Source organism: Quercus suber, unplaced genomic scaffold, assembly GCF_002906115.3.
Source record: "Quercus suber isolate HL8 unplaced genomic scaffold, Cork oak 2.0 scaffold_337, whole genome shotgun sequence".
Taxonomy (NCBI): domain Eukaryota; kingdom Viridiplantae; phylum Streptophyta; class Magnoliopsida; order Fagales; family Fagaceae; genus Quercus; species Quercus suber.
In genome coordinates, this window is record NW_027069789.1 from 334,048 (window position 1) to 349,405 (window position 15,358).

Genomic DNA, 15,358 nt, shown 5'->3' on the forward strand with positions numbered 1-15,358 from the left:
ATATTACAAAATTATTCGTGCATCACGCGGGCAACTTACTAGTTATTTTAATAGTAAAAGAAAATCTATGTTGACTTGTATATATTTAGGCATGTAAAATGATGTTTATTATTTAAATTATTTAAAATTGATTAAAATTTTAAATGTTTTGTGATTTTTAAAAGTATTAGTGTAGCCTTAAGTCTTAATGGTTTAATCTATTCTAACATGTAACCCATCCAATCGCATGGATGCATTTAAAATCAGACACGATTTTTATTATAAAAATATAAATAATTAGTCAAATTATTATTTAAAAAAATTAGCATGTAACACATGCATTAATGCATATATATATATATATATATATTTAAATTTAAAAATTAAACATAATTTTTATCATAAAAATATAGATAATTAGTCAAATTATTTAAAAAAAAAAAAGTAAACGTTGTTAGTCACATATTAAAATTCTTACCTAAATTTAATAATATTTATGATCATTTTCTTTCTAATTTTTAATAAAATAGAATATGTGGTAATTTTTGTTATGTGATGATTTTTATTGAGTATATTTGATTTTTTTATATATATTTATTTTATTTCATAGCTCATTAATATCAGATTCTTAATATTTTGCATTCATTAACTCACTTGGCACAAAGATTAAAAAACTTAAGTGGACAAATAACACAAACTTAAGTGGATAATTATAGTGTAGTCCTCACATAAATTTAGACACAATTTTTATTATAAAAGTATAAATAGTTATTCAAATTATTATTAAAAAATAGCATGTAACATATATATGTATGGGTACATTTAAATTAAACACAATTTTTATCATTAAAAAAATATATAAATAATTAGTCAAATAAATTGTGTGGTCCCCACATAAATCTAGACACATGGCACAAAATTGGGAACTCTAATTTAGAATTCTAATTTGAGTTTCTCTCAGTTTCACCTATTATATATATATATATATATTATATTCAATAAAAAATATTGATAATAGTTAAAAATATTAATTTTGATCAGTATGATTTATAGATAGTTCACAATATACCAATTAACTAGATGAAAAAAATTGTTTTGACTAATGTAAAATTTTTCGTTATGTATAAGAAAATATGATATATATATATATATATTATGGGAATGTAATATGTTAAATCATGTTACAGCTCCTTTTCCTTGCATAAAATTAAAAAAAAAATATAAAAGAAAGAAGGCACTATATGTGTCATGTAGAGAATAGCTTGCTCTATTTCCATAGCATCATAGTGTTAGTACTGTGGGATTGTTATGTCAATGCAATGTAGAAATCAAAATTTAAAAAAAAAAAAAAATAGTAGAATTGTTGGGGAGTTGGGGGGAAGGTGATAAAACCATCTGAAAGTCAAAGTTTCTGGAGGGCAAGAAGGTAGACAGGGAAGCATGGATAGGAATTAAGAAAGTGAAAAAGTTTGGATAGTTTAGCAGCGGCCTTGTTGTCTATCCCATCTGAAAGTCATAATGGTTACCGGAATAGATACTAGGACTAGGGAGAAAACATGAATATGGTCAACTTGTTTTAAGTACATAAACCTTGAATTATTCGAAGGTTTGGTAGAGGGTACAAAGACAACAAGAAATAATGGTGGCTTCAGACTTACAGTTATTTGTTTGTTTTTTTTACAATTTAGAAAGGCTATTATATAAGATCAAGATTTATCTTGGCATTTCTTGGATCAAGATTCCATGATCAATATGGTTTAATTTATCAAGAAACACCTCTTAAGCTTTTTCTTTGTCTACCATGGCTATACGCTTAAGTGCTTGTTCTTCTTCCTCAGCCACCTTTTTTGCACCCTCCTCATTCTGTCATGAGACTGAGACTATACTAAAAAGAAAGAATTTTGGAATCTGGGTTTGTCAGAACAATTCAAATTTTCATGAAAACAAGCGGTTTGAGCTGAAAGCTTCAAACGTGCAACCACTAAAGGCTGTTTCCTTGCAGGCTGGTGAGTTCTTAGGACCTCTACTTTTAACTTGAAAATTTGCTTCTGTATGATGGTCCTGGAACATGTGATTTTTTTCTAAATAAATAACAATGTGTCTCAGACAATTCTTCAAATTCGTTTAGGCATCCTCTGGTGTGTTTGGTTAAAAATTTTGAAGTTCAGTTGTCGCATTAGAAAAGAAAAAAATTTGCCTTAAATTTTCATAAAATTGTTGATTGCTTTCCTTGCTTAGTTACTTTCCTTTTGCTCTTCAAGGAAAAGCAAAAGGAAAGTAATGAGAATTGGCTTAATTTTCTATATGCTTAGGAGAATTATGTGTGTCATACACATATGGTTGCGAGAATTGGCTTAATTTTCTATATGCTTACGAGAATTGGCTAGTTTCTTCTAGTTAATTGGAGTCCCAATTCTGATATTGAGGTGGATTTATGGATTAGGTGCGCCTGCGAATTCTCTAGATCGTGTTGTGAATCCAGTGCAAGAAGACTGCATTCCTTTCTTAGAAACAGTGAAAGAAGAGTATACTCTCAGCATTGTTGTTGTTGGGGCTTCAGGGGATCTTGCTAGGAGGAAGATCTTCCCCGCACTATTTGCTCTTTTTAATGACGATCGATTGCCTGAGGTTTGATTCTATGATACTTTCCTAACTGCTTCTAAAAATATGTCTTAGCGTAATTCACTTTGTTATTGATCATTTCTTCTTTTTCTTTTTTTTTTTTTTTTACCCCTTTAACTACTATGCAGAATTTTACGATTTTTGGTTATGCACGAAGTATAATGACTGATGAGGAACTGAGGAATATGATCAGCAAAACTGTGACTTGCAGAGTTGACAAGAGGTACCCCTCCTCTCCTTTCTTGTGAAATGATCTTCATATGATATGTTTAACCCAATTAAGTTTTCTATTTTGTGCTGATTACTCTAATTTGATGGTACAGGGAGAACTGCAATGAGAAGATGGATGCATTCTTAAGACGGTGTTTTTACCATTCTGGTCAATATAGTTCTGAGGAGCATTTCTTGGAATTGGACAACAAGCTGAAAGGAAAAGAGGTACTAATGCATGCTTTATAGAAATTAATATATCTAAGATTCTATCTTCAACGATTCCTTGCCAACTGTAACAATATATATATATATATATATAGTTGCAAGTATCCTCATTATGGTTTTCGAAGCTTTAGTTGCAACCATGTACTAGCCACTGAAACTAAAGACAATTAGGCTATAATATAAGATGCATCAGTTTTCCACAGCTATGGCATGTGATGAATCCATGGAAATTAATTAAAATTTGGCTGAAAAATGCTAATTCTCTTTGTCACAATAGTGCATGTCAATCACAAACTATGACAATGAGATAATGAGGAGTTATTTATTATGTTTAGTCTTGAAGCTGCAGGATTCCTTCATGATGCTGTTGTAGTCCTTTTCTTCAATTGTCTCTGTTGTTGATTACTAGGAATGGATTAGTATTAATTTATACTCCATGAAGTCAATTTGGACTATTATGAGAAAGTTTTGGCCATAGAAGTGCAAAAGCAAGCAGTATAGCTCCAGCTTCATAGGCGTTATATTAAAAAAATACTTCATTGATATGCATGGTTCTACATCCCTATAAGGTATTGCAACTGGACATCATAAAGAGAAAAATGCATATCAGACACCAATATACATATTACTAATACTCTAATTAATATTTCAAGATTTGGACTTTCAATTTTTCCCCCTATTAAATTGATCCTTGAGCTCCTTTAACTACAAGGAGTTGATAGCAATAGAGAATAATGTTTTCTCATCATAATGTTTTTGGCAATTGTATGTCCCTAAAGTCAATAACTTGGCTTCTTTTAGGCTGGAAGACTTTCAAATAGGCTGTTTTACTTAGCAATTCCACCAAACATGTTCGTGGATGTGGCAAGATGCGCCAAACATCGTGCTTCTTCAGAAAATGGGTGGACTCGAGTCATTGTTGAAAAACCATTTGGTCGTGACATAGAGTCATCCAGGGAGCTGACCAGAGGCTTAAAACAATATTTAAGTGAGGACCAAATATTCAGGTATGTAATTCTATGCATTTTGGTTCCTTGAGGCAGATTTCAAGCCACTCATCCATATGTGCATACACAGATCTTCAACCTTGTTAATCTTTTTTACAGAATTGATCATCACTTGGGCGAGGAGCTAGTAGAAAATCTCTTGGTGCTTCGCTTTTCAAATCTAGTTTTTCAGCCTTTATGGTCAAGAAACTACATTCGCAACGTACAGCTGATTTTTTCTGAAGATTTTGGGACAGAGGGACGAGGCAGGTTAGTTTAGTATCTTTTTTTTTTCTATTCTACTCAAATTATTTCATTCCTTTTGGTACATCCCCAGAATTTCTCTCTTATAGTTATAGTCATACAAATATTGCCTCAATGCACTAGTTTTTCGTACAGGTACTTTGATAACTATGGTATCATCCGCGATATAATGCAAAACCATCTCCTACAAATACTAGCACTATTTGCAATGGACACACCTGTCAGCTTGGATGCAGAGGACATTAGGAATGAGAAGGTACTGAACATATCAATTAAAATGATCATTACTGTGTATCAGTATCAACACAACCGATAAATCCCATGACTAATGTTTTTAACATATTCCACAGCTTTTAATTAATTATCAATTAAATTAAATTCACCCTCTAAAGCAAAAATGCAGTCCATTATATGATCATACTCTTGTGACTAATATTATGCATGGCCTTGAATCAGGTTAAGGTTTTACGATCTGTGAAACCAGTTCAGCTGGAAGATGTGGTTATAGGTCAATTTAAGGGCGATTGTGATGGCAATACATCATATCCTTCCTATACTGATGACATGACTGTATCAAACAATAGCCTTACACCAACATTTGCAGCAGCCACTCTCTTTATCAATAATGCTCAATGGGATGGGGTTCCATTCCTGATGATAGCTGGGAAGGCTCTCCATTCAAAGCGGTAGGTAAATAATGCTCATGTCCATGAAGATCATTTCTTTGTTGAGCAGTAGTATAACATTGAAAGTGATAAAATGATCAAAATTCTTGTTGCATTGAAATTCCAGAACAGAAATCAGAGTTCAATTCAGGCATGTTCCAGGTAACTTATACAATCACAAGTCTGGAACTGATTTAGATAATGCTACAAATGAGCTTGTGATTCGCATACAACCTGATGAAGCTATATATCTGAAGATCAACAATAAGGTCCCCGGTCTTGGAATGAGATTGGATCGTAGTGAACTTAATCTGCTTTATAAAGCCAGGTATAAACTACAACAAAATGCAACTGACTTTAGATAGAAATCTGTAATATGTTTTTATATAATGCAGATAGGGTATCATGGAAATTTGCTGTTGCACTTTCCACTAAGGCTGAGTTTAGCTGGCTCTTTTTGAGGATATCTTTTATCTCTAGTTGTGGAGTGTAAAGTAATCAATTCTAAATTAGGAAGTACTTCATCACAAAATATCATCTTGATTTGATTGGCATAGAAAAGAATCTGATACTAGCCATTAGAAACTAATTATAAGTACATAAGTCATACCCATCAATTGATGAAAGAATTTTTGCCAATCATGTGAGTACTTTCATAACCTGACTATAATTATGAGCAACTAACTAGAGATATAATGAGTCGCATGGGGACACTACTTTCCTTTTATCACACAATGTTTTCTTTTCTACTACTTCCTTTCAACTATGAGCTGCTAATGATAAGATATGGTCTGTTAAAGGTATCCAAGAGAAATATCAGATGCATATGAGAGGCTGCTCATTGATGCAATAGAAGGGGAGCGACGGTTGTTCATTAGAAGTGATGAACTAGATGCAGCTTGGCAAGTACTCACACCATTGTTGAAGGAATTAGAAGAGAAGAAGGTTGCTCCAGAGCTCTACTCATATGGTAGTGGAGGGCCAGTTGGAGTGCATTATCTTGCTGCACAGCACAATATTCGCTGGGGTGATTTTGGTTACGAGGATTAATCAATAGATGGGGTCTTTTGCATGCGAGGATTAGTATTTTGATGATGATGATGATGATGATGATGATAATTGTTCAAAAGTATTCAAACTCATTTCTTTCATATATATATATATATATATATATATATTTTTTCTATGTACAATATATATATATATATATATATATTTTTTTTTTCTATGTACAATGTATCAATCTCAGTTAATTTATAATATACAAATTAAATAAAGGGAATGTAAGTTTGGATTCTGCAACATGTATATGTACAAGTAACAAACAATTGTAATAAAATGAAATTCATGAATTAGTATTATCATTTTTTATGTGATTTTCTTTCTTTGAGATGTGTTAAATATATATAAGCAACACGATGTGTTATATCATATTGTATATGTTAAAGTAGATGCGGAAGGGGAAGCATAAAATATAAACACTGGGAACACGAGGGTTACGTGATTCAGCCTTGTTGGCCTACGTCCATGGAAGAATCCTTTAAAGGTTACATCTTTATTATGTAAGAGTATAATACAATATGTTACAATGAACCCTAACATAAGTATATATAGGCAACTAAACCCTATACTACTAGTACAAGTAGGAGTGAGTTTTGGCTTATTACATTAGGCTGATATGTCTAATATATCTCTAACACCCTCCCTCAAACTCAAGGCGGAAGCTTCATGAGAAGATCTCTTGAAGAATGCCTTTGAAGAAACTATGATGAAGAATGTGCCAATTGACCAATTTTGGTGCTTCAAATGAAGAAACAAAGTCCAGAATCAGAATCTACGCAAAAAATTGAATAAGATAGGCCCTTTCGAAAATTTAACTTTTGGTCAAAGGTCAACATAAAAGTCAAAGTCAACTGGTCAAGACAGTCAAAGGTCAATTGTTAGTCAACAATCTACACGATCCAGGTTGCTTTCGGGTCAGGTCATAAATTGAACTGCAGAGCCACTGATGTCATCATGATGACGTGGCGTTAACGTGGACTAGGATTAATATGGCTAAGGCTTGCGTAGCTCTTGCTAACGTCAACAGATGACGTCATGGATGACGTCAGAAGAATGTTGACATAGTTCATGGGCACATGCACAACACTTGGTGGTAATGGCGCATGACAGGATCTCCAGATGGTTCATGTAGGCACATGTGACAAAGGATGGCAGCAAAATTTCACAGTTTTGCAGATTGGGGGACAACAAGACCGACAGAGAAGCACGTGTGGACATAATCCTATCTGGGAGTCGAGAAGCTTGGTGACACATGGGAGGAGAAGCCAGAGCCTTTGTCCACGCCTAGTGGTGCGTGCGGCTACCAATGGAGATTGAGTTCCTGGGTTTTGGTTGAGAGAGGCCGTGAAGCACGTCTATGGTGTTGATTTCAACAAGTTAAGCCTTGATTTGCACAGATTTGAAAAGGGAGGCACGGATTGCTTGGGTTGTGATTTGAGACATAGCGGCAAGATAGCAACGGTAATCCGTGGAAGCTGTGTGATGTTGTGGGGTACAGATTTGAAAACAAGCAGGGATACTGTGGATTTGTGCTATGCATGTATGAATCTTCTTTACTGTGTAGAGATGTTTGTTTGATGCCATGAACAAAGTTTGGCTCTGATACCATGTTAAATATATATATATATAAGCAACGCGATGTGTTATACCATTTGTATATGCTAGAGTAGATGCAGAAGGGGAAGCATAAAATAAGAATACTAAAAGTATGATGGTTACATGGTTCAACCTAGTCTGCCTATGTCCAAGGAGGAATTTCTTAAGGGGTACATCTTTATTATGTAAGAGTGTAGTACAATAACATGTGTTACAATGAACTCTAACATGAACCAAATTGTTCGATTGTTTGTCATTGTGGAAACATTAAATGGATGCTAATCTTGCTATTGGACAGATTTTCATGCCAAATTTACTTAAGCTGTGTTTGGCAACATGTAAATTATTTTCCAAGTGTAAAATATTTTTGGGAAAGGAAAATATTTTCTAGTATTTGGTTGCATTTTGAAAATTGCATTAGAAAATATTTTCAAGTGTTTGGTAACATTCTGGAAAATGCAAATTTTCTACTAGTTTCTCACATTTTCTCAACCAATTTCTTATCTTTCAAACAAATTTATAATAGAAAATTACAAGATATAAACTTTTTAAAGAAACAAAAATCAAAATAAAATCATTAACTTTCAAACTCAGTCAAACAAAAAGGGGGAGGAAGGAAGAGTGAGAGATTGAGGGAAAGAGAGAGGTAGATCGAGAAACTTGGTTGAAATCGGATCAAGGGGGGTTGATCTAGAGGTGATGACGATGAGATCGGTCATGGGTGGGTCGATCTAGAGGGCAACGGCAACGAGATCGAGAGAGGTGGAGGAGACGAGCTACAGAGCAGCGGTGACAAGAATGAGATACAAGGCTCTGATCTGTGTTTGGCGTTGGCAACAAGTTTAAGAGGCAACGAGAATGAGATGAAGGTATGGGTTGGTTCGGATGAGGGATGGGTCGATGGAGGTGGGTCAGTGAGGATGAGGACAAGGGATGGGTCGGTGAGGATGAGGGATGGGTTGGCAGAATGGCTTGCATGTGATGGTGGGGTCGTGTGTTGAAGGGTGGTTTTGGGCATCACTGACAGTACCCTCTCCTTGCTCAGCTTGGGCTTGGCGTGAGTGATTTCCAGTCTTCTTTGGGTTTTCTCTTTGAGCTCTCTCTCTCTCTCGCTCAGTATCTCTTCAAATTTTCAGTTAGTAAAACTAATTTTGAAGGTAAATCAAGTGTGTAATTGATTTTACGGTTCTAGGGGCTAAATTTTACAATCAAAGAAATGGTTTTCAATTTGACCAAATTTTACATGTACAACCAAACACACATCAAGGAGTAATATATTTTCTTAAATTCATTTTCAGCCAAAACAAACACAACTTTAGTCTCAGCGAACAACCCGAAACAAATACTAAGGAAATCTCCTAACTAATTTATGCGAATCAAGAATGCATAGCATAACCCAAAAATGCACGGAGAACCCTTCAAACCTTTATTACTTTACTGCAAAGTACAAGAGAAAGAAGAAAAAAAAAATCTTACAAAAAATCTACCTGAACCTAAATCAATCACTATGGCTTTAAATATCCATTCAATTACATAAAATGCATTGTTTCCCTCATTGTCAGGGGCGGAGCCACCTTATACCGTGGGGGGCCATGGTCCCCCACAAAAATGTTCAAAAAATTTTTATAGTTGGTAAAAATAGGCCCAAAAGAATTTTTGTTAGATTTGGCCCCTTCAAATGAAACCCCCCAAAAGTCTCCTTGATTCATTCAAATTAATTCAACTATGTGACCTTTTGTTAGTCTTTCTCCATCTCTCCTCCCCCAACACGTCATCACACAAGCCCAACTTGTATAATTTTTACTATTAGGCTGTAGCTTCCTTTATAGAAGGGTATTACTTCACCTTTTCAATTTGTATTTTCCATCTACCTCATCACTCACAGTGAAAGTGTTCCTTAATCTCTCTAGTCCTCCATTTCTTCTTCTACTTTTTCATTTCTATTTTACATCAAATTCTATTCATTTTTATCTAAGTTCAATTTCTATTTCTATTTATTTATATTATGGTTGATAATTTTTTTTCTTACTCTTATTTATTAATCCAATTGATAGTCTAATTCATTATTTATATTTAGTATTTCACACTAACATACTAAGACAACCATATTTAAGTAAGCTTTGGTATGACAACACATCTAATACTAGATTAGATGCATAAATCTTCATAGTCCAATATATGTTGCCACTAATTTTATTTGAAAAATCTCATACGTACGCATGCCAAAACTAATAAATTTGTCTGTGTTGGACAAATTTGTCCAGTAATGAGTGGGTCATACATAGACACACACACACGCTGATCATTTAGTCTCCGCTGGCCCTCCCAAAAAAAAATTTCCAGCTCTGACCTGCTCATTGTAGACACTTTTTCCCATACTCATACTGTTTACTTGTCAAGTAACTGCCCTATACCAATGCCACCTCCAAGTATGACCAACACAGCCTACAGAGCATATCCCCACCCATATACAAGCCACACCCCAAACTCATTTTCGTACATAAACTAGCATGTCTATATTATCTTAATTGGTATTACTCAGACTGCTTCTCTAGTCAATAGCCTTAATTAGCTTTCTTTTTAGGTCATGTTTCACTACAACTTTTGGCCTAGTTTTGCAGATCACACCTCTAAGTAGTCTCCATAGGTATGATTTGCACCGTCTTCGGTGACATCAAGCCTCGATCACCACATACATCTAGCATTTAGTTAAGCCTATCATTTTTATTCAATTTGTTAGAGATATCAGGACCAATCCTGGTGAAAGGCTAAAGTTTATAATATATCATATGTCGGTTTATTGTATTAAGACTTAATTACTACAAGTAATTCTAATCCTACTTATAGTGTAAGCAGTGTGATTCAACATTAGCTTACTATAAATACCATTGAATGATTTTATTGCATGTAATACACAGAGCATACTAGTAAAAATGTAACTATGGAAGACTTGCCATTATGGACGTACACTTCTACTGCCAAACAACGTTAATTCTCTCGCGTTCTCTGTCTCATTTACTCTATTTTTCTTATCTTCTCGTACACTTTCTCTTTATCTGTCTCATTTATTTTCTTGTTCATACATTTATCTTGATATCTAGTTATGCTTCCAAGGAAAACCCAAGAGAACAGTCACATATCATATGTTCACACCATTTGCAAAGCTTGAAAATGCAACTCAAGCCCATTACTAATATTAGTACAGCAATGAGTTAGGAATGACCTGCGTCACCATTTCGTATCATCATCATATTCACGATTGGAACACATTTCCAAATCATAAATTTGTCTTGGCATTTACCATAAATCTGAAAACGTACTCGACAATGATCTTATATTTTATGTCATACTAATAGTATTTAAAAAAAGCAACAATAAAATACACACCGCAACTAGAAATTTTGTGCTCTTTACATATCACATACACATGACAACTAAATGGCACTATACAACACATGTGATACATCAAGACAAATCAAATAAATTATAAAAGGGCCCAAGCAAACGATGCTCGTTATTTCTTTTCTTTTTTCTTTTTTCTTTTTTTCCATAATTAAAATGTAATATTAAAAGTAACCCCAAAAAAAAAAAAAAAATCAAATCTCTCACAATGAAAGCTGTATAGCAATGGAACTTTTTATGTAGCGCCAGGGTGTCACACTCGTGTGATATTAACGTTACACCACTAGTCCACTAATCACAGAGCCAAAAACCCCACACAAAAACTCAAAATCACCATTAATATCAATCTCCCACCGTCCAATCCACTAGCCCCATTGTTATCAGCGGTCTGATTCCCCACATCATCACCCTCAGGCGAATCGGCCGTGGGTGCCGCTGCGGCGGCCTCTTTGGCAGCCTTAGGTGCCTCAGCCTTTGTTGTTGGTGCAACCTTAAACAACTCTCTAGGCAACAAAACCTTGTCAACCTTATAAACCACTAACGGCTCTTCATCCTTTAACGTCCCCGTTACTTTTGCCGTTACAACTTTTGTCTTCAACGTAATCTCCTCGCCATCATTTTGGACAGTAAAGTCATACTTGTTAGCTCCGTCAGTTGCTAACGTGTTTATGATTCCATTATTTGACTTCAACATTTGTATGGACTGGTATACGGGAATCCCGTGATATAAAAGTAATGATATCTTTTGTGGTGCCGTTAAATTCTTGAACTTAGGCATGAAACCGTTAATAACAGTGTCGGTTGGGCAAAAAACTGTTAAACCTCCGTCAATGTTTTCCTGGAATGTTGTGTCGGCTCCTGAAGCTATTAATAAGTCAGCAAATGCTTTGCAGCCTTGCTTGGACAATATAGCCGTTAAATTCAGCTGGCCTGGACCTGGTGTTGGTGCTTCAGCTTCAGTGGAAGTTAATACCTATAAGGTGTGTTTGGATTGAACTTATTGTTGTTGAAACTGAAAACTGAAAACTGAAAACTGAAAACACTGTAGCAAAATAATTTTTAAATGTGTGAATAATGTCATGGGACCTATTTTTAATATTTTTTATTACATAAACAGTGCATGAACAGTGTGTAAACAATACACGCACTGTTCATGCACAGATTTTTTTTTTTTGTCTCCCAAAGTCCAAAAATGCGGCCAAAAAAAAAAAGGAGGAAAACGCGTTTGCTGAAACGCAAATGCGGAATCCAAACCCCACCATAATCTCCATTTACAAATTCTTATTAGTATAAGAGTTGGGTTCAAGTTACACCTGGTGTAACTTTAAGTAATATTACACCACTCAATATTTTTTAATTGGATGCAAATATTGACAAATCCACCGTTAGATTACATTATCTTCACATATTCTTCATGCTTACAAAATTTCAAGGTGATCAAAGATTAATAGCCATGTCATCAATCAATTGTTAAAATTCAAGTTTTTGTAGTTTAAAATAATACATAAAAGATAAGTTTATAGATCAAATGGTAAATAACATTTGATTGATCTGAAAATTAGCGTGCATGTTAAGAACGTATAGATCATGTAATTCGACGGTTAGATTTTCAAAAGATTAATTCAATAACAAGTTATTGGATGGTGTAATATTGCTTAAAGTTACACCAAGTGTAACTTGAACCTAACTCATAGTATAAGAGTTGGGTTCAAGTTACACCTGGTGTAACTTTAAGTAATATTACACCACTCAATATTATATAATTTTTTTTATGGTAAAGAATCAATATATTTGGTATATGTGATGTATTTAGTTTACAAAATATACTGCGTGCACTAATATTTACTCATGGCAAAAAAGTATATGTGATGTATAATACTTGAATTTATATATCTACAAGTTGGTTTTCGAAAACTTGCTATCAGAAACAAATTTATGAGGCTATTTTCAGTTATCTAAGAATCCAGCCTTGTTTTGTTCTATAGTCAAATACTCAAATATTCTTTAGAATTAACAATTTCCAAAATTTCTTTATTGATTTTCTTACTGCCTTTTGCAATTTTGAAAAAACAAACTGCAAATTATTGTTACTACTAATTAATTAATGTGTACCTGACTGATTTGTAAGACGGAGATATTGTAAGGAATCTCCTTCACGGACTTCACATAGACAGCATCAAGATTGCCATTATCATCTTCAGCACCGAACCCAACTTTACCACCTTTAAGGTCGGTGACATTCACGTAGCCAGAGGAACCAGGGGCTGAGCCTGTGGCTTGGAACATGGAGGAAGTCAAGGCAGAACCATTTGTGATTTGGTGGAGTTTCTTGGAACCAAAGTAATCGACGAGGACATGGAGGGAGAGCACGTTCTTAATGGTGTAGACAGAGAGGTGTTTGGAGAGGAGGGATGACATGGCAGCATTGTCCACGGCGAGGACAGTGATGGTGAGGCGGCGGTTTATCTCAGAGGCGAGGTGGGTGATGGTGAGATAGTGATTGAAGGTCGAGAACTCGGGGTGTTGGGCAAGTATTTGGGTGATATTGTGTGCATTGCTAGAGGGTAATAGGAATACTAGCAAGAGAGGGATTGTGAATATGGCGGTGAGTGGTGGTGATTGCTGCATTGTGACGGTGAAAGAGGCAGAGGAGAGAAGAGAGGTCTAGAATTGGAGTGGGAAGGAGGAAGAAAGTGTTGTAACTTAAGTAAGTGAGCATAGCTGCATAGGACCAAAATTCTTGTATGATTGTGCTAGCTTGGCATTAGGTTGGATGGGGTCCATATAATGGGGTACCTTATGGGGCACTGATGAGAGGGATATATTTTGAAAAACATGTCTCATATATGATGCTTTAGATGAATATAACATTTGAAAAACATTTTTATATTTGGAACCATGAAACCCATCTAATAATCTAGATACCTACTGGCCATGTTTAATTAGCAATTTGGGATGTAATAGATTCTACTATTTTATTGACAAAATTGCTCCTTCAACAGATGTTTGCCATGCTTCTTCCACTTGATTCAAGTTTTCTCCAAATCGATTGGCAAAACATTGTTTTCAAACCAAAATTGACATGGCATCAACCGGCCATGACTGGAATTTCTTCTAACTTGGTGAGAACATAAATTAGTTTCACATTCGAATTTGGTTAGAGGCAACATTGCCTTAAGATTTTCTTGTTATTATAATTCAAAATTCAAATAAATGTTTAATATTGAGTCGAGGAATAGTGAAAGTAAGGAGTAAGGAACACAATCACACACATACTTCATTGAATGAAGAGAGGAATGGGGACCGAATAATTTCTTCCCATTGGAAATAAAGCCAAAAGGAAGCCATGTGCGTACGATATAGAAAAATATCACCCACCAAAGGAACAATTTCATTACTCTAGCCACTGTTATAATGATGGGTAGATAAATCCAGGCTTCATTAGATTCTTAAGGGATGTGTACCCGTCGTTGCATGTTTGATTTAATTTGGAAGAGATGATAATTCCAAATGTTAGTGTTTGAAGGGTATTTATTTATGCTTCACAATCATTGTTGATTTTTAAATTTCTAATACTAAAAAACATTAAACGGTAGAACAATCCAAACCCTACAAAATAATATATTGTGCAAATTCTTAAACTCATAGAGCTAAAGTTCATGTATTTCAATCAAATAATGAATGCATATTCATTATTCATATTCTCCTTGTATAAATTTGACTACAAATAAGTTTCTATTTCATTTCTTTCTTTTAAGGTGTCTTTGTTCGATCAAAAAAAAAAAAAAAGAAAAAAAAATGAATTGAATGAACTTTAGATGAGATTTGAATGTGGATATTCATAATTCATCGTCTTAATTATTTCTTTTGGAAAAAATGATGCAATTCACATCAAATTCATGAAATTATCTTAATGATATCGAGGGCTGTAAATTAACACAAATGTTTATGAACAGCTCAAACTCATTTCGAAGAAAAAAAAAATTGTTCATGTTCGTTTGCCAAGCTCAAGTACAACTTTGGGCTTAACTATTAAACAAGCCAAACTTAAATATAATAATATGTTCATGCAAGCTCGATTTAAATCTATATAATAATATATTTTTCTATGTATATTTTTTCAAAATTATACATATATAGAATTGAGAATGGATTATGTAGTTTATAACTAGGTTCATATAATGCCAAATTCATATTTGTAGTTTATTGATGATATAAATAGTTTATTCGTAGTAAAACTCATAGATTTGTGAAGGGAGGTAAGAAATTTTAGTCATGGTTTTATTATATATGGAAAAAAAAATAAGTTAATCAAATAACCCATGAACAAGCTTAAGTTTGTTC

The 15,358-nt window shown here is 34.2% G+C and overlaps 2 protein-coding genes across 2 annotated transcripts; one reads left to right on the plus strand and one right to left on the minus strand.

Annotated features, from left to right (window-relative positions):
• Positions 1 to 1,388: 1,388 nt before the first annotated feature.
• Positions 1,389 to 6,135, plus strand: LOC112016059 (glucose-6-phosphate 1-dehydrogenase, chloroplastic). The gene is made up of 10 exons (XM_024048555.2): positions 1,389 to 1,985; positions 2,423 to 2,607; positions 2,730 to 2,824; positions 2,925 to 3,039; positions 3,841 to 4,046; positions 4,146 to 4,295; positions 4,425 to 4,545; positions 4,746 to 4,975; positions 5,082 to 5,282; positions 5,755 to 6,135. Exons 1-10 carry the CDS (start codon positions 1,781 to 1,783, stop codon positions 6,002 to 6,004), a joined length of 1,758 nt encoding a protein of 585 aa, XP_023904323.1. The 5' UTR covers positions 1,389 to 1,780; the 3' UTR covers positions 6,005 to 6,135.
• Positions 6,136 to 11,005: 4,870 nt separating this feature from the next.
• Positions 11,006 to 13,755, minus strand: LOC112016062 (fasciclin-like arabinogalactan protein 2). The gene is made up of 2 exons (XM_024048556.2): positions 13,127 to 13,755; positions 11,006 to 11,987 (listed from the first exon to the last, which is right to left on the minus strand). The coding sequence occupies exons 1-2, from the start codon at positions 13,640 to 13,642 to the stop codon at positions 11,310 to 11,312; spliced, it is 1,194 nt and encodes a 397-aa protein (XP_023904324.1). The 5' UTR covers positions 13,643 to 13,755; the 3' UTR covers positions 11,006 to 11,309.
• Between the last annotated feature and the right edge of the window lie 1,603 nt (positions 13,756 to 15,358).

Coding starts and splice junctions, on each gene's coding strand:
- LOC112016059 (XM_024048555.2), top strand. CDS start 1,781: ATGGCTATACGCTTAAGTGCTTGTTCTTCTTCCTCAGCCACCTTTTTT. Junction 4,296..4,424: donor GGGACAGAGGGACGAGGCAG/GTTAGTTTAGTA, acceptor TTTTTCGTACAG/GTACTTTGATAACTATGGTA. Junction 5,283..5,754: donor AATCTGCTTTATAAAGCCAG/GTATAAACTACA, acceptor GGTCTGTTAAAG/GTATCCAAGAGAAATATCAG.
- LOC112016062 (XM_024048556.2), bottom strand. CDS start 13,642: ATGCAGCAATCACCACCACTCACCGCCATATTCACAATCCCTCTCTTG. Junction 11,988..13,126: donor CCGTCTTACAAATCAGTCAG/GTACACATTAAT, acceptor CACACCTTATAG/GTATTAACTTCCACTGAAGC.